General features: G+C 57.7%; 2 protein-coding genes across 3 annotated transcripts; one reads left to right on the top strand and one right to left on the bottom strand.

The window, feature by feature from the left end:
- Positions 1-5,030: 5,030 nt before the first annotated feature.
- Positions 5,031-7,179, top strand: Rpl10a (ribosomal protein L10a). Its single transcript, XM_048347894.1, has 6 exons — positions 5,031-5,124; positions 5,344-5,418; positions 5,506-5,586; positions 5,940-6,088; positions 6,692-6,864; positions 6,979-7,179. The coding sequence occupies exons 1-6, from the start codon at positions 5,120-5,122 to the stop codon at positions 7,147-7,149; spliced, it is 654 nt and encodes a 217-aa protein (XP_048203851.1). The 5' UTR covers positions 5,031-5,119; the 3' UTR covers positions 7,150-7,179.
- A 2,930-nt stretch (positions 7,180-10,109) lies between these two features.
- Positions 10,110-21,505, bottom strand: Tead3 (TEA domain transcription factor 3). Of its 2 annotated transcripts, none has more exons than XM_048347893.1 (13): positions 21,281-21,505; positions 20,837-21,136; positions 19,331-19,395; positions 15,450-15,512; positions 14,975-14,986; positions 13,619-13,756; positions 13,490-13,539; positions 13,106-13,167; positions 11,347-11,480; positions 11,047-11,220; positions 10,768-10,908; positions 10,522-10,674; positions 10,110-10,435 (listed from the first exon to the last, which is right to left on the bottom strand). In XM_048347893.1, exons 1-13 carry the CDS (start codon positions 21,393-21,395, stop codon positions 10,322-10,324), a joined length of 1,521 nt encoding a protein of 506 aa, XP_048203850.1. In that variant the 5' UTR covers positions 21,396-21,505; the 3' UTR covers positions 10,110-10,321. The 2 variants fall into 2 exon arrangements, with proteins under 2 accessions (XP_048203850.1, XP_048203849.1); XM_048347892.1 differs by lacking the exon at positions 15,450-15,512 and adding an exon at positions 15,697-15,759 and having other exon boundaries at positions 21,281-21,501.
- Between the last annotated feature and the right edge of the window lie 2,303 nt (positions 21,506-23,808).

Here is a 23,808-nt window from a genome sequence, read left to right as displayed (position 1 = left end):
AAAATGGAGATTCAAGACCAGCCCGGATAACATAGTGAATCTTTGTCTCAAAAAAAAAAAAAAAAAAAGGTCAGTGCTGTCTTATGAAGCAGTGCTTGACTTCCCACTTTTGCTGGGTGTTTAACGTTCCCTGTTTATCCCCACACAATGGCATCTTTTAATGGTAAGAGAGCTGCAGGCTTTCATTCTAAAATTCATGTTACTCCCATTCTGCCTGGTTAAGTGTGATCCCACGCTTAGTAGCTGCCTGTTGGGCAGTACTGGAGTTTGCACTCGGAGCCTTGTGCTTGCTAGGCAAGTGTTCTACCACTAAGCTACCCCTCAGCCCCAGATAACATGTGCAGAGGGAACCTTAGAACTTCGGGGTTACTGTAGGCTTAGAAGAGGTTGGGACCCAAAGGGCAGAAAAAACAGGTTTGTGGTGTGTGCACCTGTTTTACATGTTGGTATTCTCATAGCATCTAGCTAGGTGCCTTGTTCACTGGAAACACCTAACACTGGTTAGGTGTCAATTAAAAAAAAAAAAATCAAAAACTGAGTCCTAGTGGCTTACACCTATAATCCTAGCTACTCCAAAGGCTGAGATCTGAAAATGGAGGCTTGAAGTCAGCCCAACCAGGAAAGTCCCGAGACTTAGCTACAATTAGGCAGCAAAAAGTAGTAGTGGAGTGTGCCTCAAGTGGTAGAGTGCTGGCTATTGAGCAAGCTGAGAGTAAGTCCATGGGTTCAAGCCCTGGGACCACTGTAAAAGATGATGGCTTAACGCCTAGTCGATGGGGAGGGGAGCAGGAAGTGAGCAGAGATTTGAAGGGCAAACATGGGATCTGACAGTGGCCTGAATGGTTCCTTGACAGTGTCACCACAGAAAACTCCAGCCCTGGGGCCTGCTCCAGGCCCAAAAGCTCCTCTGACCATGCCTGGCTCCTTCTTGTGACAGCTGTTCTGCATACACACATTCGTCAGCCAATCCATGGGCCAGATCTAGCACAAGCTTCCAGAGAAAAGGGGCAGCCTCAAGGAGCTCTAAGACCTTTCTCCTTGCCAAGCTCACCCCTGCACATGCGCAACACAACCAGGCTTCCTACCCTGACTGACCCCTGACCCGACTCTTCGGGGTGGTTGGTAGTGTTGTGCCAAGTTGCAAGACCACCCCCAAGAAGACCACCGAAATTCAGACACTCCGAAATGCAAAAGCAAGGCAAGGCTTTATTTAACGAGCTGCCAACTCGGGCCTCGTCCTACCCACCGACACAGCGGAGGTTAGGAGGAAGCCCCGAGCTGTGATTACACAGGGCTTATAAAGGCAAAGAACAAGGTTACAACAATCAGCTGTGCAAGCAAGATTAGAACACAGGTACAAATCTGATTGGCTCAGGGTTCGATTCTAAAATGGGGTTCATGTGGTGGGGCCTGACTTCAAAGTCTGGCACCTCATTTCCCCCTTTTTCTTTTTGGTACCTTGGGAGCCAATCATGGCTCCATTCTGTCCATTTCAATGGCTTGCATGTCTAGGGGATGATATAGAGGTAAGGCATGGGCCAGTAGGGCCCAATGTAGTAAACAAATGGCCTGTCACCATTTCTTACAAGAATATTCTCTGTACCTCTGTTTTGCATGTCTCTAGTTTATCCTGCCTCATCTTCCCAAAAACAACTCTGGTCCCTTGATTTTAAAGGGGGGCTGATGGGTGAAGATCATCCATCTTCTGTAACTTCTTCAGGCTGACTCAGGGGCGTAGACCTTACCTAGCCAGGAACCTATAACCTTAGTCTCAGTCTAACTTTCTTTTCTTGAGGCGAAGGCAAAGCGGCTGAGTTGGGTGCTTGGAGACCTCCCATGTTCCATCACGGCAGTTGTCATCCAGGGCAAAGGGGTCAGCTGGCCTGGGGTGGAAGCAATGAACCCAAGTGGCGATGCCGTCTAGGGTTCCTTCCACCGTGGTTCTTAGGATTCAGTCCCCTGGTCTGAATAAATGGGGGGTAGGGACAGAAGCAGAATCATATAATGCCTTAAGTTGGGGTCACATTCTTGTACACGAGCTGCAAATAATCGAGTTTACACAAAAATTCAGCATTATCCAAATCAGCAAGCAATTCAGTCTGAAGGCTAGGGATAATGGGTGGGGGGTACCCGTACATTATTTCAAAAGGAGTAAAGCCAAGCTGATAGGGAGAATTTCTTACTCTAAGCAGAGCAAAAGGAAGGAGTGACACCCAGTCTGCGCCAGTCTCTAAGGCCAATTTAGTTAAGGTCTCTTTTAGAGTCCGATTCATTCTCTCTACCTGTCCTGAACTCTGGGGTCTATGAGCACAATGCAATTTCCAATCCGTCCCCAGTGCTGCAGCTATTCCCTGACTTACTTTTGAGACGAAAGCCTGTCCGTTGTCTGACCCAATGGTGGATGGGAAGCCATACCTGGGTAGGATTTCTTCCAGGATCTTCTTAGCCACTACATTCGCAGTCTCATGCTTTGTTGGATAGACTTCAACCCATCCTGAAAAGGTGTCTACAAAAACTAGCAAATATTTGTAATTTCTGTGAAATCTACTTCCCAATACACGCCTGGCCTATTCCCACAGAGGCGAGCTCCTTTAGTAATCTGTTGATTGGGGGCATTGGTAAGCTGACAGATCTTGCAATTTTTAACAATATACCTTTGCAGGCCTTTAACAGATCTCAATAAGGACACAATCTCAGGTCTACAAGCTTTCTTTACTAAACAGATATATGAGCTTAAAATTCTCACTGCCAGTCAGGGCTTTGAGTAAATGCGGGGGGTGAGATTTTAATCTATCCTCTTATTTGACAAACTTACCCTTACTAACCACTATCACAGATGACTGGCAAATTCCTGCCCAGTAGACAGACATGGGCATTGGAAAGGCATGCTTATGAACTATTCTTCTAGGACTTCCCGGCTTTAACTTTTGAAAGGCCAACAGTAGTGACTCTAGGATCTGACACCATCTCTGCCATCCAAGCAGTAACTTACTGCCTCTGGATGCTCCATCACTTTTGTCCCAGGAGGAGTGACTTTCCACTGGACTTGGACTCAGGGCCTGAGTGCTGTCCCTCAGCTCTCCAGCTCAAGACTAGCACCATACCACTTTTGAGCTCCACACCACTCCGTTCCCAGCACTCTGCTGGCTGATTAGAGACAAGTCTCTCACAGGGACCTTTCTTTGCCCGGGATGGCTTCGAACCGCAGATTCAGATCAATGAGTCTTATAAGGGGCCACTTTACTCCAATTATAAGCAACAAGGTGGTCCACACAGAAGTAGTTTTTAAGCATGCTCTCTTACCTGGAACTTATTAAGGGCCAGTATTAGATCTTGACAAACTTGTAGGAATCACCTGTGTTTCTCTGTGGGCCTGCTGGAAACTGTTACAAAAAAACCTACAAAGAAGCTGGAATGGCAATTAAACATTTTGGTAGCCATAATTCTCCTTTTCTCACTTTGCAATAATTATTTAGGACAATTTTACTTCCAAATTTCTTCCAAAAGGCTACAAAAACAAAACAATTAATACAAAAGGAGGAAAACACACAGGCCTAAGAAAAGCTACGAGTTGGAGATCTCCCAAGCTGGGCCACAACCTCCTACAAGGGTGCAGAAGGAATGGACCCGAGTTGGCCCACAACCTCCTGTAAGAAGGAGTGGACCTGAGTTGGCCCACAACCTCCTGCAAGGGTGCAGAAGGAGTGGACCCGAGTTGGCCCACAACCTCCTGCAAGGGTGCAGAAGGAGTGGACCCGAGTTACGAGTTGGAGATCTCCCAAGTTGGCCCACAACCTCCTGCCAGGGTACAGGAGGAGTGGACCCAAGTTGGCCCACAGCCTCCTGCCAGATAAGCAGAAGGAGCAGACCCAAGTACAAGGTGGGCGGGTTGAGTCTTGTTTAGGAGGCCCTCCTGGTCAGTTCCGGCCAAAAACCAAACTGACTCGCGCCCTACAAGTATAAGCAAAAGCAAAACAGACAAACAAATTACAGGACAAGACAAATGAACAGCGCTGTTTTCTTACCTTCGGAGTCTGGGATCTCGGGGTCTCTGGGGCTATCCCGGACGAAACCCCAAATGTTGTGCCAAGTTGCAAGACCACCCCCAAGAAGACCACCGAAATTCAGACACTCCGAAATGCAAAAGCAAGGCAAGGCTTTATTTAACGAGCTGCCAACTCGGGCCTCGTCCTACCCACCGACACAGCGGAGGTTAGGAGGAAGCCCCGAGCTGTGATTACACAGGGCTTATAAAGGCAAAGAACAAGGTTACAACAATCAGCTGTGCAAGCAAGATTAGAACACAGGTACAAATCTGATTGGCTCAGGGTTCGATTCTAAAATGGGGTTCATGTGGTGGGGCCTGACTTCAAAGTCTGGCACCTCAGTAGGGCACAGGGCTGGCTGGCAGGCGCCTCCTCGCACCTGTGGAGCGGAGGTCGGTGGCCGCAGGCCGCACCGGCGATCCTGATCCGTCACAGCATGCCTTTCGGGGCTGCACATCTCCAGAAGGAGGCTCGTTATTGCCCCCCCCCCCCGCCCCCCGCCCCGGGGCTCCTCGCCATCCCTGTCTGGTTGTTGCCCACATGCGGTTCCTGGCGCGCTACGTGTGGACAGGAGCGGGGGCTGCCCCGAAGCCCCCTTGCTGATCACCCCAGGCGCTGGCTGGCGTCTGGCGCCTGTAACCCTGGCTGTCCGCGAGGCTGAGGACAGGGAAGTCCCCGAGACCCTGACCTCTGACCACCCGGGATCCGGAAGCGGGGCGAGCTCGGGGAGGGCGCGCAGGCCTCGGCCCAAAACAAGCCGCACGTGGTCCGGAAAGAATGGCAGCCGCTGTGGTTGCTCCGTGTAGCGGCGACTCCCCCGCACACCGACTCCACAGCCGCAGCGCCGGCTCAGCCCCGCAGCGGCTCACCGCCCGGGGCCCCCGCCCGCCAGGGCCCCCGGGACGCCGCGCGACGGCGCCCTCCAGCGGCTCCCGACGGCGGCGCTCGCCGCGGAACGACCAGAGCGCGCTTCCGACAGCCAATTCTCGCGAGAGTCGAGCCACTATTTGAGCGCGTGCGCGCCCCGTCCTAACCTCTCTCCCGATTTCCTGTCCGCCGCGGCGCCGGTAGCCATGAGGTGGGTGTTCGCGGGGATTCTATCCGCGCCCATCCGCGCCTCGGGGTGCCCGCCGGGGTGCGGGGGTCCTGCGGCCTGCATCGGGCGGTCACTGACGCTGGCTCTGGGCAGCGTGCGGGCCATTCCCCCCGTCCCCGGCCGGGTGTGGGCCCCAGGGCCATCCCGGGTCCGGTGGTGGGGTGGCGGGCCCGGCTGAGCGCCCTCGCTTTCCCCCCGCAGCAGCAAAGTCTCTCGCGACACGCTGTACGAGGCGGTGCGGGAAGTCCTGCACGGGAACCAGCGCAAGCGCCGGAAGTAAGCGGGGCTCCCGGGAGGGCCGGGGCGGGCGGGGGCGCGGGGCCCGGGAGCCGGCCGCGGCCTCACCGCGCTCCCTCCCCGAAGGTTCCTGGAGACGGTGGAGCTGCAGATCAGCCTGAAGAACTACGACCCTCAGAAGGACAAGCGCTTCTCGGGCACCGTCAGGTTGGCACCGCTCACCCCACCCAGCCCTCAGTGTCCCCGCGCCCGGCTCCTCCCCTTGAGGCCCGGGGCCGAGCCCCGAGGCGGGCACGCGCGCACTGACTGCCAGGGTAGTTCAGACCCCCTGCTCCGCGCAGGCGCGGCTGGACGGACCCCCACCCTGGGTCTTAAAACATGAGGGGAGGCGTGGGGAGGCCTTGGCCGAGCCCGCCGGCTAGTCTGAGAAGCCAGACTAGTTGTTGGTGATCGTGGATGCCCTGGGTAAGGAAGGCTCAGCCCACTGCGACTCCATCACCAGCACTTGGTAGTACTCAGAGTGGAACGTGACCTGTCGTGTCCCCCTCGCCCCCAAACAGGCTTAAGTCCACTCCCCGCCCCAAGTTCTCCGTGTGCGTCCTGGGGGATCAGCAACACTGCGATGAGGCCAAGGCTGTGGACATCCCCCACATGGACATCGAGGCGCTGAAGAAGCTCAACAAGAATAAGAAACTGGTCAAGAAGCTGGGTAAGCAGCCAACCGCCCCTGGGTGAGGCTTCCTGCCATCTGGGATTTTTTTTTTCCTTGGCCAGTCCTGGGGCTTGAACTTATATGTGGTGCTGAGGAATCAAACCCAGGGCTTTCATGTATATAGGGCAAGCACTCTACCACTAGGCTGTATCCCCAGCCCTGGGCTTTTCAATCTATGATTGGCTGGTTACCTTGAGTGGCTTTTTTCTGGCTGTATTACATAGGCATTCTTTCACTGGGCCAGGTCTCTGGCATGAGTGGTGTTGGGTTAGGTTTTACGGTAGAACCAAGGCTTTTAATGAGCTCTAAATACACAAGAACCTGGTCTGTTCCCCCTTATACCGGCAGCAGTGTTAGGCCTCTTTGACAAATGGCTCCAGCTGTCTGGTGACCTTAGCTCTAGGGTAAGGAGGATGCAGAATTGGAGCCCTGTGCCTTTTCTTGGAAAGGGTAGTACTGGGATTTGGTTTCAAATCTTGACTCTTGTGGCTCCACCTGGGGGGGTTAACTGAAGACAAGGTTGCTGCTTGGAGGTGTTTCTGGTTGGCTCAGATGCGGTTCCAGCCAGGTCCCAGCATCCCATGGCTTTCTCTTTCCCAGCCAAGAAGTATGATGCCTTTCTGGCTTCAGAGTCTCTGATCAAGCAGATTCCACGAATCCTGGGCCCAGGCCTGAACAAGGCTGGCAAGTTCCCATCTCTGCTCACACACAATGAAAACATGGTGGCCAAAGTGGATGAGGTGAAGTCCACTATCAAATTCCAGATGAAGAAGGTAGGGCTGCCTGCCGGCGCTGTGGCTGGGATGTTGGCGGGGCTGGGGCCAGGACCGGATTACAGTAAAGGCTGTAGAGTCTCACCTGGATTGGCCTGCTTTCCCTCCACCCAGGTGCTGTGTCTGGCCGTTGCTGTTGGTCATGTGAAAATGACGGATGATGAGCTTGTATACAACATTCACTTGGCTGTCAACTTCCTGGTGTCTTTGCTCAAGAAGAATTGGCAGAACGTCCGGGCTCTATACATCAAGAGCACCATGGGCAAGCCCCAGCGCCTGTACTAACACATTGAATAAATCCTAGTGCTGCCATCACCTTGGTCTGCCTGTGATTGGGTGGGGGGGGCTGCCAGTTGTATGCCTTGGTGTTGCTGATGGGGGACGGGTCCCTAGGTAATGGGTACTTGATGCAGTTGCCCAACCAGATTGGGGGTTTTCAGGTAACCCTATCTGGCAGCTTCTCCAATCTTTGCCCAGAACCCACTCCCATCTTATGCCAGGCTGTCTGGGTGGCAGATGAGCCACAGCACCACTTGCAGCTTTTTCTGTTCGTGTGGTGCTGAGGAATCTAACCCAGGGTGTGCTAGGCAGGCACTCTGCCACTAAGCCACATTCCCAGCCAGTTTTTTTTGTCTACACTCAGTACCAGTTCTTTAGCCCTTGACTGCTTCTCTTTGGTAGATAACAATGTGTGTCAGTTATGGGGCTTGAATTTATGGCCTTGGCGCTGCCCCTGAGCTCTTCAACTAAGGGCTAGTGCTCTAGTACTTTGAGCCGTAGAGCTACTTCCGATTATTTGGTGATTAATTGGAGATGAGTTTTGAGGATTTTCTTAGCTGGTCTGGCTTTGAACTGAGATTTGAGATCTCAGCTTCCTGAGTAGCTAGGATTACAGGTGTGAGCCACCAGTGCCCGATTCAATTTTTTGTTAAAAGGTGGTATACAGAGAGACTAGTTACATGAGTCAGTATTTCTATTGGATGGATATCCTTCCCCCATTTTTATTTTTGTGGGGAGGGAGAAGGTACCAGCAATAAGGCTTGAATTTAAGGCCTGAACACTCCCTTGAGCTTTTTGCTCAAAGATGCGCTATCACCTTGGGCACACTCCACTTCCCAGCTTTCTTTGCTGGTTAATTGGAGATCAATCTCCTGTCTGGGCTGATCTCAGCCTCTTGAGTAGGGTTAACAGGTGTGCGCCACCAGCACCCAGCATTTGGTGGGGGGGTTGGGGAGGATGGGGCTTGAATTCAGGGATGGGCACTGTCCCTGAGCCTCTGAGTTCAAGGCAAGTGCTCTACCTTTTGAGCTCTACTTCTACAGCTCTACAACTCCACTTCCAGTTCTTGAGTGGTTAGTTGGAGATCTCAGAGAACTCAGGCCAGCTTTGAACTTCAATCCTCAGATCTCAGCTTGCTGAGGAGCTAGGATTACAGTCCTGAGCCACCAGTGCCCAGCCTGGCTTCTATCTTCATAGTGATTGGTTGGAAATGAGAGTCTCATGAACTTTACTGCCCTGGCTGGATTCGAACATCTAGCCTCAGATCTTGGCCTTCTGAGGATTTCAGGACTCTCTCTTTGCCTAGGATGGCTTCAAATATTGTTCAGGCAGTTGCTTCGGCCTCGCAAGTAACTTTCAGCTTTTAAATAGAGTTTAAATTAGTTAATCCAACGTGCAAAATGGTGCTTAAAGCTGGGCATTATACTGTGCTTGCACATGTGCAATCCCAGTTAATCCGAGAGGCACAGGCAAAGTTAAGGAAACCGTGAGAAGTCCTGGTTCCTCAGAAGCAGCTTTATTCCTTGCTCCGTGCTGAAGGGTACAGGCTTTGTCCTCTTAGCTTTTGGGTGAAGCAGCGCACCTGGGATGAGCAGAGTCTGTGCTGTCTGCTGAGTTCTGCTCTAAGGCCGCCAGCACGGCTACCTGAGCTGCGTGCACGGCTGGTGGGGTTCAAGCGAGGTGCGTTTCCTAAGTACCTAAGTGAATTTCTGCCCCCTGGGCCCCTCCCACTTAGTGGGGCCTCTTTGCACATCATGGAGCAATCCATGGGTCTTAATGCTGTAGACCAAAGCAAAAGGCAGCAGAAGGCTGGTTGTTTGAACACTGTTTGGCCCAGAGCGACCTAGATCAGATGCCAGGCTGATTGCCAGGCTCAGCCCGGGGTAGATGCACAAGTGAGAACCCTGGGTGGGCTGTTCCTGGCTGCACGGGGACATGCTGGTGGGCATGCTGAGTGACCTGCGCCCAGGTCTCACCCGGGAACTAGCCAGCGCAGCCCACACCGAGGTCCTGGCGGAGACCGAAGACCCCTGGAGAGGCCCGGGTGGCCTCAGCCCTAGAAAAGCTTCGGTGCACCCTGCCTCCTGCCAACCAACGTACCGTGGCTAGGCCTGGGGACCCCCACCGGCGGGAGAGGTGGGAGACAGGTGACAGGGAGCGCCCGCCAAAAGCTCCTAAAAGCTCTGCCACACACTGGTCATGATTTGACCCAGAAACAACTTTTAATTTCTTGTTTAAGCCGGAACCAGGCCTCGAGGGGCCCTGGCCCCTACGCAGAGCCATATTCATAATACAACCCATCACAGCTGGATTTAAAAAATAACACAAAAAATATATATATAATACATGTTATAAAACCTAGGTGGGGTTCGGAGGTGGCCTGAGCAGTTTGCACACGGTGAGGACCTTCAGGCGCCGGGGCGGGGGAGGGAGGGGGCACAGTACTTCATATGACACTTATAAATACCCACAGGGCCTGGGCGGGGGGGGGGGGGAACCCTAGGGGCTGCTGCCCAGGTAGGAAGCCATCCTCCCCAGGGGGCAGTGCCAGGCTTTCCAGAACCGGGCCCCGAGGCCTTCGCCCCCCCCCCCCCGGCTCGCGTGTGACAGGCCTGTTCCTGGACACGGGGGGACTGGGAGCCGCTCTGTCCAGGCCCGGGGCCCAGTGGCTCCCAGTGGGCTCGGAGCTGCGGCCAGCGGCCCTTCCTCTCCATCCCGCCCTGCTGCAGGGAGGTGGCGCGGCCCCGGGCTCCGGCTCTGCCCTCCCCCCCCCCCATCTCAGCACCTCATCTGAAACACGGAGCGCCACCTGCTTGGCAGGGGCTCTGCGGGTGGCACGAGCCATGGCAGGGGGCCTGGCGTGGGGCCCGGCGCCCAGGAGGTGCGAGGAGTGGGCCCCTCTCCTCAGCCGGCCCTCGCCCGCTTGCCTGCAGGGTCCCCCCGCCCCCCCGCTGCTAACCCCACTCCCTTGGGGGCCGAGCCAGGTGGGCTGTCCCACCCCAGCCCTCCTCTCCCACAGTAAAGCGCAGATCAGTGACAGGGAGCGTGTGTGCTGGGGGCGGGCGGGGAGGCCGCTGGGAGCCAGGCCCGAGGCCTGTGGGTGGCTGAGTCCTGGGCCGGGCCCCGGGGCCGGCGGGCAGGCATGCGGAGGACGCTCATCCCGCGGGGCGTGGCCGTGCTAGTCCTTGACCAGCCTGTACACGTGGTGCTGCGCGCCGTGCTCGCTGGTGGAGACTTCAAAGACAAACGCGATGACCAGCAGGGTCTCCTGGGAGTCCCGGCTTGTGACCACCTGGGGGGGGGGCAGGGGGGAAGATGGGGGGCTCGCAGACGCTCCCTCCCCGCCCGCCCCGCGTGTGAGCTGCGCGGCCCCGCTACCTGCAGGACGGTGAAGTTCTCCAGCACGCTGTTCATCATGTACTTCTCGGGCAGGTGCTTCAGCTTGTGGATGAAGTTGACCATGTACTCGCACATGGGCGAGCGGTGGATGCGGTACACGAAGCGGCCGTTCTCCAGCCGGGCGTACTCGGTCTGCAGGCAGGGCGGGCAGGAAGTCGTGAACACCCCTGCAGCCCCCCCCCGCACCCCGGGGGGCCCCCCACCCCCACCCCGGGGCCCACTCACCTCTACCTTCTCCACCACCTGCTTGCCGAAGGAGCACACCTTGGTGGACACGCTGATGGTCATGCTGTCGGCGGAGCTGTACTGCGAGCTGACGCCGTAGAAGGCGCCGGGGCCCTCCTGGAGGGCGCTGCTGAGGTCCGCCTGCGGAGAGGGGGGTAGGGTGGTGTCCTGCCGCCCGGGGGGGGGGGCCAGGAGGAGCCCGGGCAGGGGGGGCCCCAGGAGGAGCCGGGCAGGGGATCTGGGCCAGGTAGGGCTTCTGTGGAGACCGGGGAGGCTCACCCAGAACTTGACCAGGAAGAAGGCATTGGGGGGCCCCTTCTCATACAGCTCCTTGAGCCCCCCCTTCTTCTCGGGGAACTTGTCGTAGATCTGGCGCACGTCCACCGCCTCCAGGGGCGGGTCGGAGAAGGCGGGGTTGGTCTGGCCGATGTGCACAAACAGGTGTTTGCTGTACTGTGGGGAGGGCCCAGCCGGGGTCAGGGGGCTGCCCAGCCCCAGGCGCCCCGTGGGCTTCCTTGCCCCCCACGCCAGGACCCGAGCCGGCGTCCCCACCCCCCACCCCCCATCCCAACACGTTACCGTGTCCGGGTCTCGCTGCACCTCCATGAAAGCGGAGTACTCCAAGAGCCTCAGCCGGGAGGAGGCGATGGTGCGGTCCTGCCACACCGGCACAGAGGCGGCGGCGGGGGGCAGCGGGGCCAGGGGCTCGTAACCTGCGGACAGAGACGGAGCCGCACAGTGCGAGCAGCGGGACTGACCAGGCTGTCCCCGCAAATTAGAAAATGAGGCCACTTTTTTTTTTTTGGCCAGTCCTGGGGCTTGGACTCAGGGCCTGAGCACTGTCCCTGGCTTCTTTTTGCTCAAGGCTAGCACTCTGCCACTTGAGCCACAGCGCCACTTCTGGCTTTTTCTATATATGTGGTGCTGAGGAATCGAACCCAGGACACTTCATAGATACGAGGCAAGCACTCTACCACTAAGCCACATTCCCAGCCCAGGAGGCCACTTTTGAGCAGGAAATTGGGCGGGATTTTGAGTCCTGTGCCAGGTGCCTATGTGCAGTATATAGCCTGCACAACTGCACACAGGTGGAATGTAGACATTTTCCTTGTGACTATCAGTGTATATTTAGACACAAAATTCAAATGAGTATAAGACTTTGGTGCCAGGCACTTGTGGCTCACACCTGTAATCCTAACTACTCAGGAGGCTGAGATCTGAGGATCACGGTTCAAAGCCAGCTCTGGTCGAAAAACCAGAAGTGGTGCTGTGGCTCCAAGTGATAGAGCACTCGCCTTGAGCGAAAGAACTCAGCACCTCTCTGTCTCCTGTTCCTATAGTCAGGAAGTAAGCCAATTCAGGGTTCTCCCGGTCTCCCAAATAAATACCAGCTGTGCTGGTCTATTCAGCTGGCTGCTAGCTGTGCTGGTTATTCAGAAGCATGTTCTAGAAGAGAAATCTCACACTGATTCTCCTACCCAAGAGAAGATGGTGATCCCCTCACACACTGTCCTCTCGACAGTATTATTGTTAAACTGGATGCTTTAGAACGTCCTAGGAGAGGGGGCTGGGAATGTGGCCTAGTGGTGGAGAGCTTGCCTAGCATACATGAAGCCCTGGGCTCGATTCCTCAACTACCACATATATAGAAAAAAGCCAGAAGTGGCGCTGTGGCTCAAGTGGCAGAGTGCTAGCCTTGAACAAAAAGAAGCCAGGGACAGTGCTCAGGCCCTGAGTTCAAGCCCCAGGCCTGGCAAAAAAAAAAATCCTAGGGGAATAAAAAGTCCTGGTTACCTGGTATTTCTTTAGAAGTCTTACCCCTATCCCCTAGAAATTTTCGTTGAGGTCTCTGTCCCAGAAGTGGTACGAGGTGTTCATGGAGACCCACTGAAAATATTCTATACTCTCAGGAGTCTCCTTGTAAAAAAGGAAGCAATGAAGCGGACCTCTGTGTATACGAAAATACTGCATGCCCTTGTAGCAGCCAGCAATACGTTACTACCCAGAGGTAGTAAGAAGAGGGTGTAATTCTAAAGACCTCAGTTGAGACTTGGGTTTGTTTCCTACTGGGCGTCACACAGGTCTCGCTTTGGGTGGGGGTACATGCACACAGCGTGCACACCGGCTGCACAGGGTTTTCCACCAGAGTGTTCTAGAAGCAGCAACAACATGCTAAGTCCCAATGCCTGATGGCTGTACCCACTCCGGTTCTCTCTCTCTCTCTCTTTCTCTCTCTCTCTCTCTCACACACACACACACACACGCACGCACACACACGCATGCATACGCACCCTCGCTCTGGTGCAAGGAGGGCGCCCAGCGGGGTGCGGGCACTTACTGCTGAGCGCAGGCGGCAGGGGCGGCTGGACGGGGTAGGCTGGCTGTGCAAAGGGCTTGATGCTGTGGACGGGAACACGGCCTGGTGAGCGCCCAGGGCCCAGAAGCAAGGCCCCCAGGCGCCGCGAGCCCGCAGCCTGGGCCTCCTCACGCCGGCTGAGCGCACAGAGGGTTACAGTGCGCCCTGCCCGGCCCTGCCAGGCTGTTCATTAACCCGCGGGTGGCTGTTGGGGAACCCCGGGAAACACTGCGACGGGGAGAGCGGGTGAAGGGCACCGGGAGGGGCCCAGGCCGGAGCCGGCTCGCGGCGCCTCTCTAGGTCTCTAGGTTCTAGAAGGACCTGGCTCCGCGGCCGCTGGGGCAGATGGCGGGGCGCAATACTCACTCCTGAGAGGGTCCGGGCTGCTGTCCCAGAAGAGGGGGGCTGCTCCAGAACTGCGGGTGGGACAAAGGGGGGGACCTCAGTACCCGGGAATCCCATGTCACCCCTCGCCAGCCCCCTCCGGCTCTGTACCCTTGAGGAAGAGGAGAAGACAGCCTGGGGCAGGGGGGAGGGCGGGCTGAACTTGTTCTGTAGCACGCTGGCAGACACGATCTGTGCAGACGACATGGACGCCATGCTCTGCAGGGCTTTGTCCTTGGAGACCTGGTCCTGGGGGGCGGGGGGAGGGGACGGGTGAGTCCCGGGCTGGGGCCCCAGGGCCTGAGGCGCTCCGGGAGCCCCAGCTCTGCAGACCCCATTTCTCTAGGGGTGCTAGTGTACAGTATCTCTCTGAGTATAACCCATAAGAAATAATATCACTACATTCTGGAACCCAGTGGGGGGTCCCCCAGGTTCAGGGCCCCCTCAGACAAGTCCCTTATAGAAAGTGGCATAGTATTTGCATTTAACCTGCACAATCCTTCCTTACGCTTTCACTCTCCAGTGATCTAGGAGACTAGCAGATAAACACTGTGCGAATGGAGGTGAGTGTGTGTGTGTGTGTGTGTGTGTGTTTGGAGATAGCAAGGTTTGACTTCAGGGCCTCACGCTTGCTCAGCTGGTGGCTCTACCACTTGAGCCAAGTCTCCAACGTTGTGCTGATTATTTTAGAAACAGCGTCTCACAGGCTTTTCTGCCTTGCCTGGCTTTGAACCTCAGTCCTCTGTACCTCAGTGTCCTAAGTAGATAGGATTAGAGGGGTGAGCCACCAGCTTTTTTTTTTTTTTTGAATATGCATCTCACTCTGTTGCCCTCTAGCCTCCCAAGTGGCTGGGGCTTCAGACATGCACCATTATGCTTGATATAAATAGTTTTCATACTGTACTGTCCAGACAGTAATGACAGAAAAACAAGTCTGTATATGTCTGGCACATTTGTTTTTACATATTTATTATCTGAGGTTGGTTGAATCCTCAGATTCAGAACCAGAACTGTTTATTTACTTACTGATTGGCAGTACTGGGACCTGAAAGTGAACCCAGGTCTTTGTACACGGTGAGTGTTCTACCACTTGAGCCACGCTCTCCAACGCTGCGTCAAAGCAGTCCCCCTATCTTGAGCCAACACTTTCTATCCTTTCTTCCTCAGTGGTTTGGGGAGTCGGGGTGGGGCCGGCCTCCCTGGGAGCACGCTCAGAGTGAAAGCCTTGGGGCCCGGCGCAGACACCCGATCAGTCCTGAAGGCCTGGCCCAGAGCACCGGGACGAGCCTCCGGATGATTCTGGTGTCATGAATGTGGCAGAGCCACCACGCTGCCTCTCACCAACTCATCTCCCACCCCGTCATCTGGAGCCCGTTCGGTTATGTGTGCACTCTGCGCAGCTGCCCCCCCCCCCCCCCCCGTGCCTGTGGCCCCGCCCCCGGTCAGGAGGCAGCTGTCAGTACTTACCAGGTTCATGGCCTGTGAGGAGAAAGGGAGGACAGATTAGATGAGCGGCTCTAGATGGAGGGGCCACGTCCATTGGCCTGCCCCCACCCTGACAGCGCCCCAGGAGCCCGGGGAAGCTTAGAGGCTGAGTGGGCTCTCCTCTGCAAGGGCAGCACAGGTGTGCAAGGCACGCTGCTGGGGCCCAGGGCCCAGAGCCGGCGAGGGACCCGAGTGAGGGCCCAGCTCCTGAACCCCAGACTGACAGCCTCAGCCGGCGGCAGCCGGTGCCCACCAGGGCCTCCTCCCTGCCCGCCTGGAGACCCCATGCAAGTGCAAGCGGCCGTGAGAGGAAGGAGGAAGAGGAAGCGGAGAGGAGGGCGGGCCCGGCGGCCCCAGCTGCGGCTCTCCCTCTGGCGCGGCTCCGGCCCCGAGGCTTCCCGTGGAACTCGCCTCGGTCAGACCCCCTCGCAGCTCTGGGCTGTGACAGGGCCCGTACCTTCAGCTTGGACTGAATCTCCCGAGATTTCCGTCTGGCTAGAACCTGCAAGTGGCTAGAGACCTGTAGAGAGAGAGGGGGGGAGAGAAAAGGGACAGAGGACAGAGACAGGCAAGAGCAGAGCTTCAGCCGGAGAGGAGGCACAGGGGCGGAGGGCCAGCGAGGCAGAGGCCTGTGCGCAAGCGCACGCAGAAGGCGCCGCAGAAGGGCTTGGCGAGGCGAGGCCCCGGCCGGGCGCCCAACGTACCTTGATGCCAACCTGGTACTCCCGCACCTTCTTCCGAGCTAGAACCTGTATGTGGCTGGACACCTAGGGGCCGCCCCGCGCCCCGCCACAGAGGAAAACAGACAGTGAGGAAACGCAACCACGGGGCCACAGGCAAGGGGCGCCCCAGCCCTCGCCTTGGGGGACCAAGTATACGGGGGGGGGGGGGCAGACCACTCTTTTTTGTTTGTTGTTGTGCCAGTCTTGGGTCTTGAACTCTGGGCCTGGGAGCTGGCCCTGGGCTTCTTTGTACTCCAGGCTAGGGCTCTACCACTTGAGCCACAGCCCCACTTCCAGCTTTTTTCTGAGTAGATAAGAGTCTCATGGACTTTCCTGCCTCAGCTGGCTTCGAACCAGGGTCCTCAGATCTCAGCCTCCTGAGTAGCTAGGATTATAGACGTGAGCCACCGGTGCTTGGCTGTTCTTATCCCGACAACTCCCCCCCCCCCCCCCTCTCGCTCTCTGTCTGTCTGTCTGCAGTTGTTATTTTCTTCTTTTTCCATTAGTAGTGCTGGAGATTGAGCTCAGGGCCTCACACTTGCTAGGCGGGCACTCTACCTCCTCAGCCACATCTCTAGGACCTTTTTGCATTGGAATTTTCTTTTCTTTTTTAAAAAAAATTTCTTGTTGGGGCTGGGGATATGGCCTAGTGGCAAGAACGCTTGCCTCGTATACTTGAAGCCCTGGGTTCGATTCCCCAGTACCACATATACAGAAAATGGCCAGAAGTGGCGCTGTGGCTCAAGTGGCAGAGTGCTAGCCTTGAGCAAAAAGAAGCCAGGGACAGTGCTCAGGCCCTGAGTCCAAGCCCCAGGACTGGCAAAAAAAAAAAAAAAAAAAAAAAAAAATTCTTGTTGGTCATGGGGGCTTGAACTCGGGGCCTGGGCACTGTCTCTGAACTCTTTTTGCCCATGACTAGTGTTCTACCATTTTAAGCCACAGCATCATTTCCGGTTTTCTGGTGGTTAATTGGAGATAAGAGTCTCTCGGCCTTTCCTGGGCTAGCTTTGAACCTTGATACTCAGATCAAGATCCTCAGCCTCCAGAGTAGCAGCTAGTTACAGGTGTGAGCCACCCGTGCCTAGCTGTGCTGGTATTTTTGAGGTAGGGTCTTATGCCCAGGCTGGTCTGGGCTGCAATATTCCTATTTGTGCTTCCCTAGGTCGCAGCGGTTGACAGCAAATGCCGCCCAACCAGCCTTTGTGCTTTCCCCGTAGCAGAGATAATAGGTGTGCACCATCTCGTCCAGCCTATGATTGAGTGCCACAAACTTTCATGCCCGAGCTGGCCTTGAACTATGATCATGTACACACACACACACACACACACACACACACACACACACACACGTATCCTAGGGCTTGAACTCAGAGCCTAAGCGCTATCCCTTAGCTTTTTTGATCAAGGCTAGCACTCCACCACTTGAGGCACAGTTCTACGTCTTGGCTTTTTGGAGGTTATTGAAGATAAGAGTCTCGCGGATTTCCTGCCCAGGCTGGCTCTGAACCATGATCCTCAGATCTCAGCCTCCAGAGTAGCTAGGATGACAGGCGTGAGCCCCAGCCTCTCTGTCTTTCTAATCTCAGCCTGAAGGTGACTCTGTGGGTCCCAGCAGCCGCCAGGCTCCTCCCTCAGCCTCTGCCCTGAGTCAGCTCCAGCTCCGCATAGCCGCTGTGAACTGATGGTACCCAGGGCGGCGGGCACAAGCACCCCGGTTCTCAGCACGTCCTTGCCCGACTCCTCCTTCTTTGCAGTAACACTAGGAAGGAGGTTCTAATCGGACCTCTGACTTACAGACGATGGAATCTCAGCCCAGAGAGGCTTAGCGTCATCACCAAGCCATGCTTGATGCTAAAGCCGGGATTTGAACCCTGGCTGTCTGACTCCAAAGCCCATTTGCTGCTCACCAAGTTATTTTACCAGGGCTCCTGCAGACCCTTCACACATGGGGGTGCACCGCACCCCAGCTCTGCCACAGTGAGAAGCCCCACGGGGTCTACTCCGCACTTAATATTTAGTGGACGCTTGGTACTTGCCGTTAATTGTGGCATGCATCCATGCAACCAAGAAAACCAGTATCTCTTTGCCAAAAGAGAAATCACCAGGACTTCTGGAGAACCTGTCGGCTAGCTGCTCCTTGAGACTCTCCCGAGCCCTATCTTTGCCGATGACTGAGACCTGACTCGCTGACAGCAGGCAGCGTGCGGAGGCCCAGCCGGAAGCAGGCACGGCAGGGCGGGAATGAGAGGGTGCTGCGGAGCTCAGTGACCCTCGACCCTTCCCACGCTGACTAGAGTCTCCTGTGACCTTGGGTGTGGCCGGGGTGTGACTGGATGAGTACTCCCTCCCGAGGGAGTTGGGGACAGCAGCAGGCTCTACCCAGGACTCACACAGGAACTCAGGGGCTAAGAAGCCAGAGCCCAGGCTGGGTGGCCGCCCCCCGCCCCCGCCGCCACCTTGTGGTGCTAGAACGGGGGGTTCAGTATGAATGAGCAGGCATTTTCCTCTAGCAGGCCAGGCTCGGGGACCAGGGCCCCTGCGAGCTGTCCCCTGCTGTCACCCAGCGTGACAGGCAGAGCGCACACACGGCAGGCAACGTGCAGCCAGCTAACCAAAGATGAATACGGAGCCCTGTCCTCTCCCACACCGCAGAGGGGACCCACAGCAGTCCCCCGGGACAGGCTGCGCTTGTCCTACGCAGACGCAGGGGTCTGGAAGGATCTGGAAGGTGATCACACGCCTCGAATTCCTCCCAGACACAGAGCTTGGGAGGGCTGCAGGTGGGAACTGGCCTCCTGGCCCAGCCAGGTCCCCCCCCCCCCACACCTGGCCCAGCCAGATGCCACCCCTGTACCCCCAGGTGTCTGCCTCCCAGTCCTCCCCATCCTTCATGTCCTCCATTTCCTGTGGCCTGAGGGCCCCTGCTGCCCACATCTCCAGATGACCCCCTCCCAGCTCTTCCCGTCCTTCCTGCACGCCCCCCCCCCACCCGCCTGCTCCTGGACAGATCACCCTGGACCAACCGCCCGGCCAGCGACACTGAAGCCAGTCAACCCGTCCCTGCCTCAGTTTCCTCATCTGAAAACTGGAAACACGGTGCCCCTCATAATGCTATCAAGAGGGTTAAAAAAACCCGACAGCATAAGCTCCGAGTGATTTACGATCATAGGCCTTGTGGAGCAACAGGACACGCTCTGAGAAACACATCATCCCAGGATTTCACAGTGTGTCCACACCATCGCGTGTGGGTACACACCCCACACACACACACACACCCGGGCCACGTGGTACAGCTGTGGTGGGTAGGGTCCGCCCTTCGGGGCCCGGCTGCCTGCCTACCCGTCCCTGCCCCTGCAGGAGAGTGTGGTGCGTGTGCCCCCCCCCCCCCGACACCTCCACTCAGCTGTCCCTCCATCTCCCGGACTGGTCAGAGCAGGGGTGACCGGCCACCACCATCCCTGGGGGTTTCCCTGAGGTCCCTGGGCTCAAGGCCCGGGAAGGTGGCGGGCAAGCGGGGAGCCCAGGGCCATCTCTCCAGAACAAGGGGCACGTGAGCAGTCCCCAGGAGGAGGGAGGGGAGCTCGAGGGCGGGGCCTGGCACACAGCGTCTCTCTACCTGTTTTCTCGTCCGTGTCTTCCCCGTCCTCAGTTTGATATAGCGTGCAATCAGCTCATTTCGACCTGGACAGGGAGAGAGGAAAAATGAGACATGGCTACAGGGTGGTGCTGCAGGCTGGAACCCCTTCCCCCCTCTTCCCCTCCCCCTCCCCCTCCCCCTCCTCATCCTCCTGTATCTACCAAGCCCAGGACTCATCCCCAGGGCTCCCCCTACCACCGCCAGGGGACAGGGGTGCTCCCTGCAGGCTTCCTACACACCCCTGAGGGTGGGACCAGAGGCAGGGGCTCAGGGCCCCGAGGTGCTCCCTCCCTGGGCCCCTTCACTAGAGGCCGAGGGTGCCCATGTGTGCAAGGGCTCTGCCCTCTGTGGCATGCATCCCCGCGCATGCGCGTACAAGGGCTGGCCTGGGTACCACTTCTACTCCATCTCGGTGCCGGCCCCTCCCCCAGGCTGGCCAAGGAAGACAGAGGAAACGACTGACAGCCCGACTGACGGCCCGCATCAAGACGCCCTGAGCCTGCCACTGTCCCTGTGGAAAAGCCAGCCTGCGGGGGCGGGCTCTGCGTAACCACATGGACCCTCTCGGGGGACACTAGGACCTTCAAGGGGGGGTGCCCAACACATGGCCAGTGCACCTCAATCCCAAACCCATGTCCCCTGCCCCTTGGCCTCCCCAGCACAACCACATTCCCCAAATTCCTCTCCCATGACAGAAGCCACCCGGTGCCCCCCCTCCCACCGCCCCTCCACCCGGCTAAAATTACCCCGTGGGTCACCCTCACCCCTAACCTGGACTAGGCAACCCGCCCTGAGGAAGGTACCTCACAACCTCAACCAGTCCAGGGAGCAGGGTTTGGGGCAGGGCGGGCAGGGCTCGGGGCGGGGCCGAGGGTGACCTGGTGACTCCCAGGGGGTCCCCTGACCCCCTGGGTGCTGGCGGGGAGGCTGGGACCGCCTTCAGCCCTGGACTCAGGGAGGAACAGAGGAGCTGTGGGGAGCCGGGCCTGGGGGTCCACTGCTCCCGAGGGCTCTCAGGGCCGGACAAGAGTGAGAGGCCCCCCCCCCAGGCCTGGGGCATGGGGGAGGGAGGGCCAAGTCCCCGCACCCCACTTCTCTCGTCCACACAGCTTCTGTCACACGGCATCACCCCAGACCTGTCCCTCTAGGCATCCCCCTGACATTCCTCTGGAGCCGGAACCCTGTCCCAGGCCTGGCCTAGAGTAGACTGGAATGACCCAGTTTCTTGGGCCCACTGAGTCACCCCGAAACCTCCAGGCCAAGAAGGAGGCGAGGCGGGGCAGGGGCAGGCAGTGAGCGTGTGGGCTGCGGCCGCCTGTTTGTGAGGAGCAGCTGGAGGAGGCCCCAGACACAGGCCCGGACTCGCCCCACACCGGCGGCCAGGACTTCCCAGACCGGTTGGGTGAGGGGGCAGAGAGCAGGGGGAGGCCAAGGCGGGCGCCGACCGACCGCCCAGTGTCCCAGCCTGCTGCCGGGAGCACGTACCGTACATCTTGCCCTCATCCGACAGGATGATCTTGCGCCGGCCACAGGGCGGGTAGATGGCCAGGGCCTCCTGGAAGCTCTGCTCGATGTCCGGGCTCCACACACCCTCCGCATCGTTGTCCAGCCCCTTGTCCAGGCCCTCGGGCCCATCTTCCCGGGCCTCCCCGGGGCTGCTGCTGGCGGTCCAGCTGTTGGACGCTATTGTGCTGGTTGCTCTGGGCTCTGGGTCTGAGCCCACTGGGCAGCCGGAGCCTGTGGGGGGCAGACACAGAGGGTCAGGCCGGGCCTCGTGGACCACAGTTAGCTCTGCCCCGCCGGGGACGGAGCGCAAGCCGAGTGAATTGCTCTTCTTCAGAGCTGTGTGACCTTGGGTGCATTACTATAGCTTTCTGAGCCTGGGATCTGGAAAGCGAGGATGGGGTTTCCTAGGGGTGTACCAGCCACCACCGTGCAAACAAGAAGCCGGACTGGGGGTGAAGAGACAGCGGGGACGAGGCCCTGCACTTGCCCAGCACTTCCTGCGTGTTGGCAGGGAAGGAAGGCAAGGAGTGATACCCATCCGTTTTCAGATGGGGAAAACAGGCTCACAGGTCCACATGGTTGCCAGGGGTGTCCGGTGGGCAAGCCCAGTGTTTTCACAGTTTTCTGGGGGGAAGGCTAGGGAGGTCAGATCTCTGCCGGGGACCCCATCCCTCATTCCTTTTCTTTTTTGTTTTTTTTTAATTGTGCCAGTCCTGGGGCTAGAACTCAGGGCTTCGGTGCTGTCCCTGAACTTTTGTGCTCAAGGCTAGTGCTCTACCACTTGAACTGTAGTTCCACTTCCAGCTTTTTTGGTGGTAAATTGAGAATGAGTCTCCTACCCAGGCTGGATTTGAACCACAGTCCTCACATCTCAGCCTCCTGAATAGCTAGGATTATGGAGGTGAGCCACAGGCCGGCGTCTGGCTTTCTTTTTTAAAAATTGTGCCAGTATTGGAGCTTGAACTTGAGGCCTGTGTGCTCTTAGCTTTCCATGCACTGAAGACTGCCAATTACAGGGCTTGAATTCAAAGCCTCACACTTTTTGTGTTCAAAGCCGGCGCTCTACCACTTGAGTCGCGCCTCCCGTTGACTCATTGAGGGTAAGTCTCTCAGACTTTTCAGCCTGGGCTGACTTGGAACGGCCATCCTCAGATCTCAGCCTGCCGAGAGTAGCTGGGATTCCAGGCATAGCCACCAGCACCCAGCTTCACGTCCTTCCGTGTCACCCAGCAGCACTTGCGGATGAGGAGGGCTCCTGACACGGGAAGGGCTGGCTTCACCTTCCCGGAAAAGATCACGGGAGACTGTGCACCCCTGTGCCCGAGAGGCCGAGGGAGGAGAGCTGCCAGTTGCAGGCCAGCCGGGGCTACGTAGCAACCCAAGGGCTGTACTGTGGAGGCGTGGCTCAGGCGGCAGAGCACCAGCCTCCCAAGCAGGAGCTCCTGGGCTTCATCCCTGGCACTCCACAACAACACAAAGGCAAGGGAAGAGAACGCCACGGAGGAACCCAAGATCAGGGGTGGGGGCACGCGTTTCTGGCCGGAGTAACAAGAAGAGGCCACACTGGCTGGTGAAAGAACAGCTGAGAGGGTGGTTTTGCTCCAACCCGACTGCTCCCCCAGCCACTTCCTGTTCCCGCACTTTGGTGGCCCCAGAGCAGCCCATAAACCACCCACAGGCCTCCCTGGCCTGGCGGGGCCACAGGGTGGCCGGGCCAGGCCTCTGCAGACAGGCTCCGGAGCTCCCGGCTGAGGTTCTTAATCCAGACCACACTCGGCCAGTCAGTCGGTCCCCACCTCGCGGCCCCTCACGCACGTGGCCGGGGCCCCCTGGAGGGCCAGGCTGGAGAGGAGGGGACCTGTGCACCTACGAGGAGCCCAGGCAGGGGAGCAGGAGCTCGGGGTCCCCCCAGATGGGGGGAGTGGCTTCTTGTGGAGTTGTGTGTTTGCTGAGGAGGGCTGTGGGGATCAACAGTGACCGGGCAGCAGGGAAGGCGTGGGCTCGCCGAGTAGACATGACGTTTGTTCACTGACTTATTTATTTGGAGGTGCGGTCTCACTGCGTATCCCAGGCTTACCTAGGACTTGGCTCCTCCTGCCTCAGTCTCCCCAGTGTGCCATAGCACCTATCTCCTAGACTCGGTGTTACCACTAACAGCCCTGCCATGTGCCAGGCTCGGTTCTGGGATTTTACACACACTGGCTCACCCATCCTTACAATAACCCTGTAGCGGGGCGGTGGGGGGGGGGGGGTAGGGAGAATGAAGGGGGGGGCAGTATTAATGATCCTACTTCACAGATGTGCAGGAGCTGGGTTCTGAACCCAGGATGAGGGGCCAGAGCGGAGGAACCCCACGGCTAGGACAGGCCTAGCTCTCAACCAGGCCACAGGGCACCCCCCTTCCCCAGCTCACAGGTACCCACCCTGCTGTACCGTCCTGTGAGGCTGCCAGGGCTAAGGTTCTCCTGCCGACCCACGAACAGGACAAGCAGGCCCAGCCCCTCAGGAAAATACCAGGGAGCTAGGGGGGGAGACCCTGCAGTGACTGACAGATGGAAAGAGCTGGGGGGCTGGCCTCCCCCTGGGCTGTGGGCGGAGCAGAGTGGGTGGGGCCCCTCCCAACAGAGTGTCAGCCTTCTCCCCAGCGGAGGCCTCCCTCAGAGCAGCAGGAGCCTAGCCCATGGGGGGCCCTGGCAGCCCCAGACTTCTGAAGCAACTCGCTTGCCTCCCCCAAGTCTCTGGCAGCCTCCCCTCATCCAGGCCATGCCCCCCTTCTGGTGATGTCAGCCCTGCCCCGCCCCCCGCGGGAGCATGTGGCCAAATATGGCGAACAGAGCAGCCCAGAGCTGGGAGACTGGGGGGCGGGGCGGCCCCTGGCTGGGAGTCTGGCAGCTGGGGAGGGGCCCCCCTGGAGGGAGGGGGGGGGCAGAAGCCTTGTCAAGGAGAGAATG

The sequence above is a fragment of the Perognathus longimembris genome, chromosome 6 (genome assembly GCF_023159225.1).
Source record: "Perognathus longimembris pacificus isolate PPM17 chromosome 6, ASM2315922v1, whole genome shotgun sequence".
NCBI classification, from domain to species: Eukaryota; Metazoa; Chordata; class Mammalia; order Rodentia; family Heteromyidae; genus Perognathus; species Perognathus longimembris.
This window is presented reverse-complemented; position numbering and strand designations above follow the sequence as displayed.

Bases quoted from the DNA above. Each gene is read 5' to 3' on its own strand.
- Rpl10a (XM_048347894.1), top strand. The intron at 5,419-5,505 runs GTAAGCGGGGCT...CCCTCCCCGAAG, and splicing joins AACCAGCGCAAGCGCCGGAA to GTTCCTGGAGACGGTGGAGC. The intron at 5,587-5,939 runs GTTGGCACCGCT...GCCCCCAAACAG, and splicing joins CGCTTCTCGGGCACCGTCAG to GCTTAAGTCCACTCCCCGCC.
- Tead3 (XM_048347893.1), bottom strand. From the start codon at position 21,395: ATGGGTATCACTCCTTGCCTTCCTTCCCTGCCAACACGCAGGAAGTGC. The intron at 13,540-13,618 runs GTACAGAGCCGG...TCCCACCCGCAG, and splicing joins TCTTCTCCTCTTCCTCAAGG to TTCTGGAGCAGCCCCCCTCT. The intron at 11,481-13,105 runs GTAAGTGCCCGC...CTCTGTCCGCAG, and splicing joins CCTGCCGCCTGCGCTCAGCA to GTTACGAGCCCCTGGCCCCG.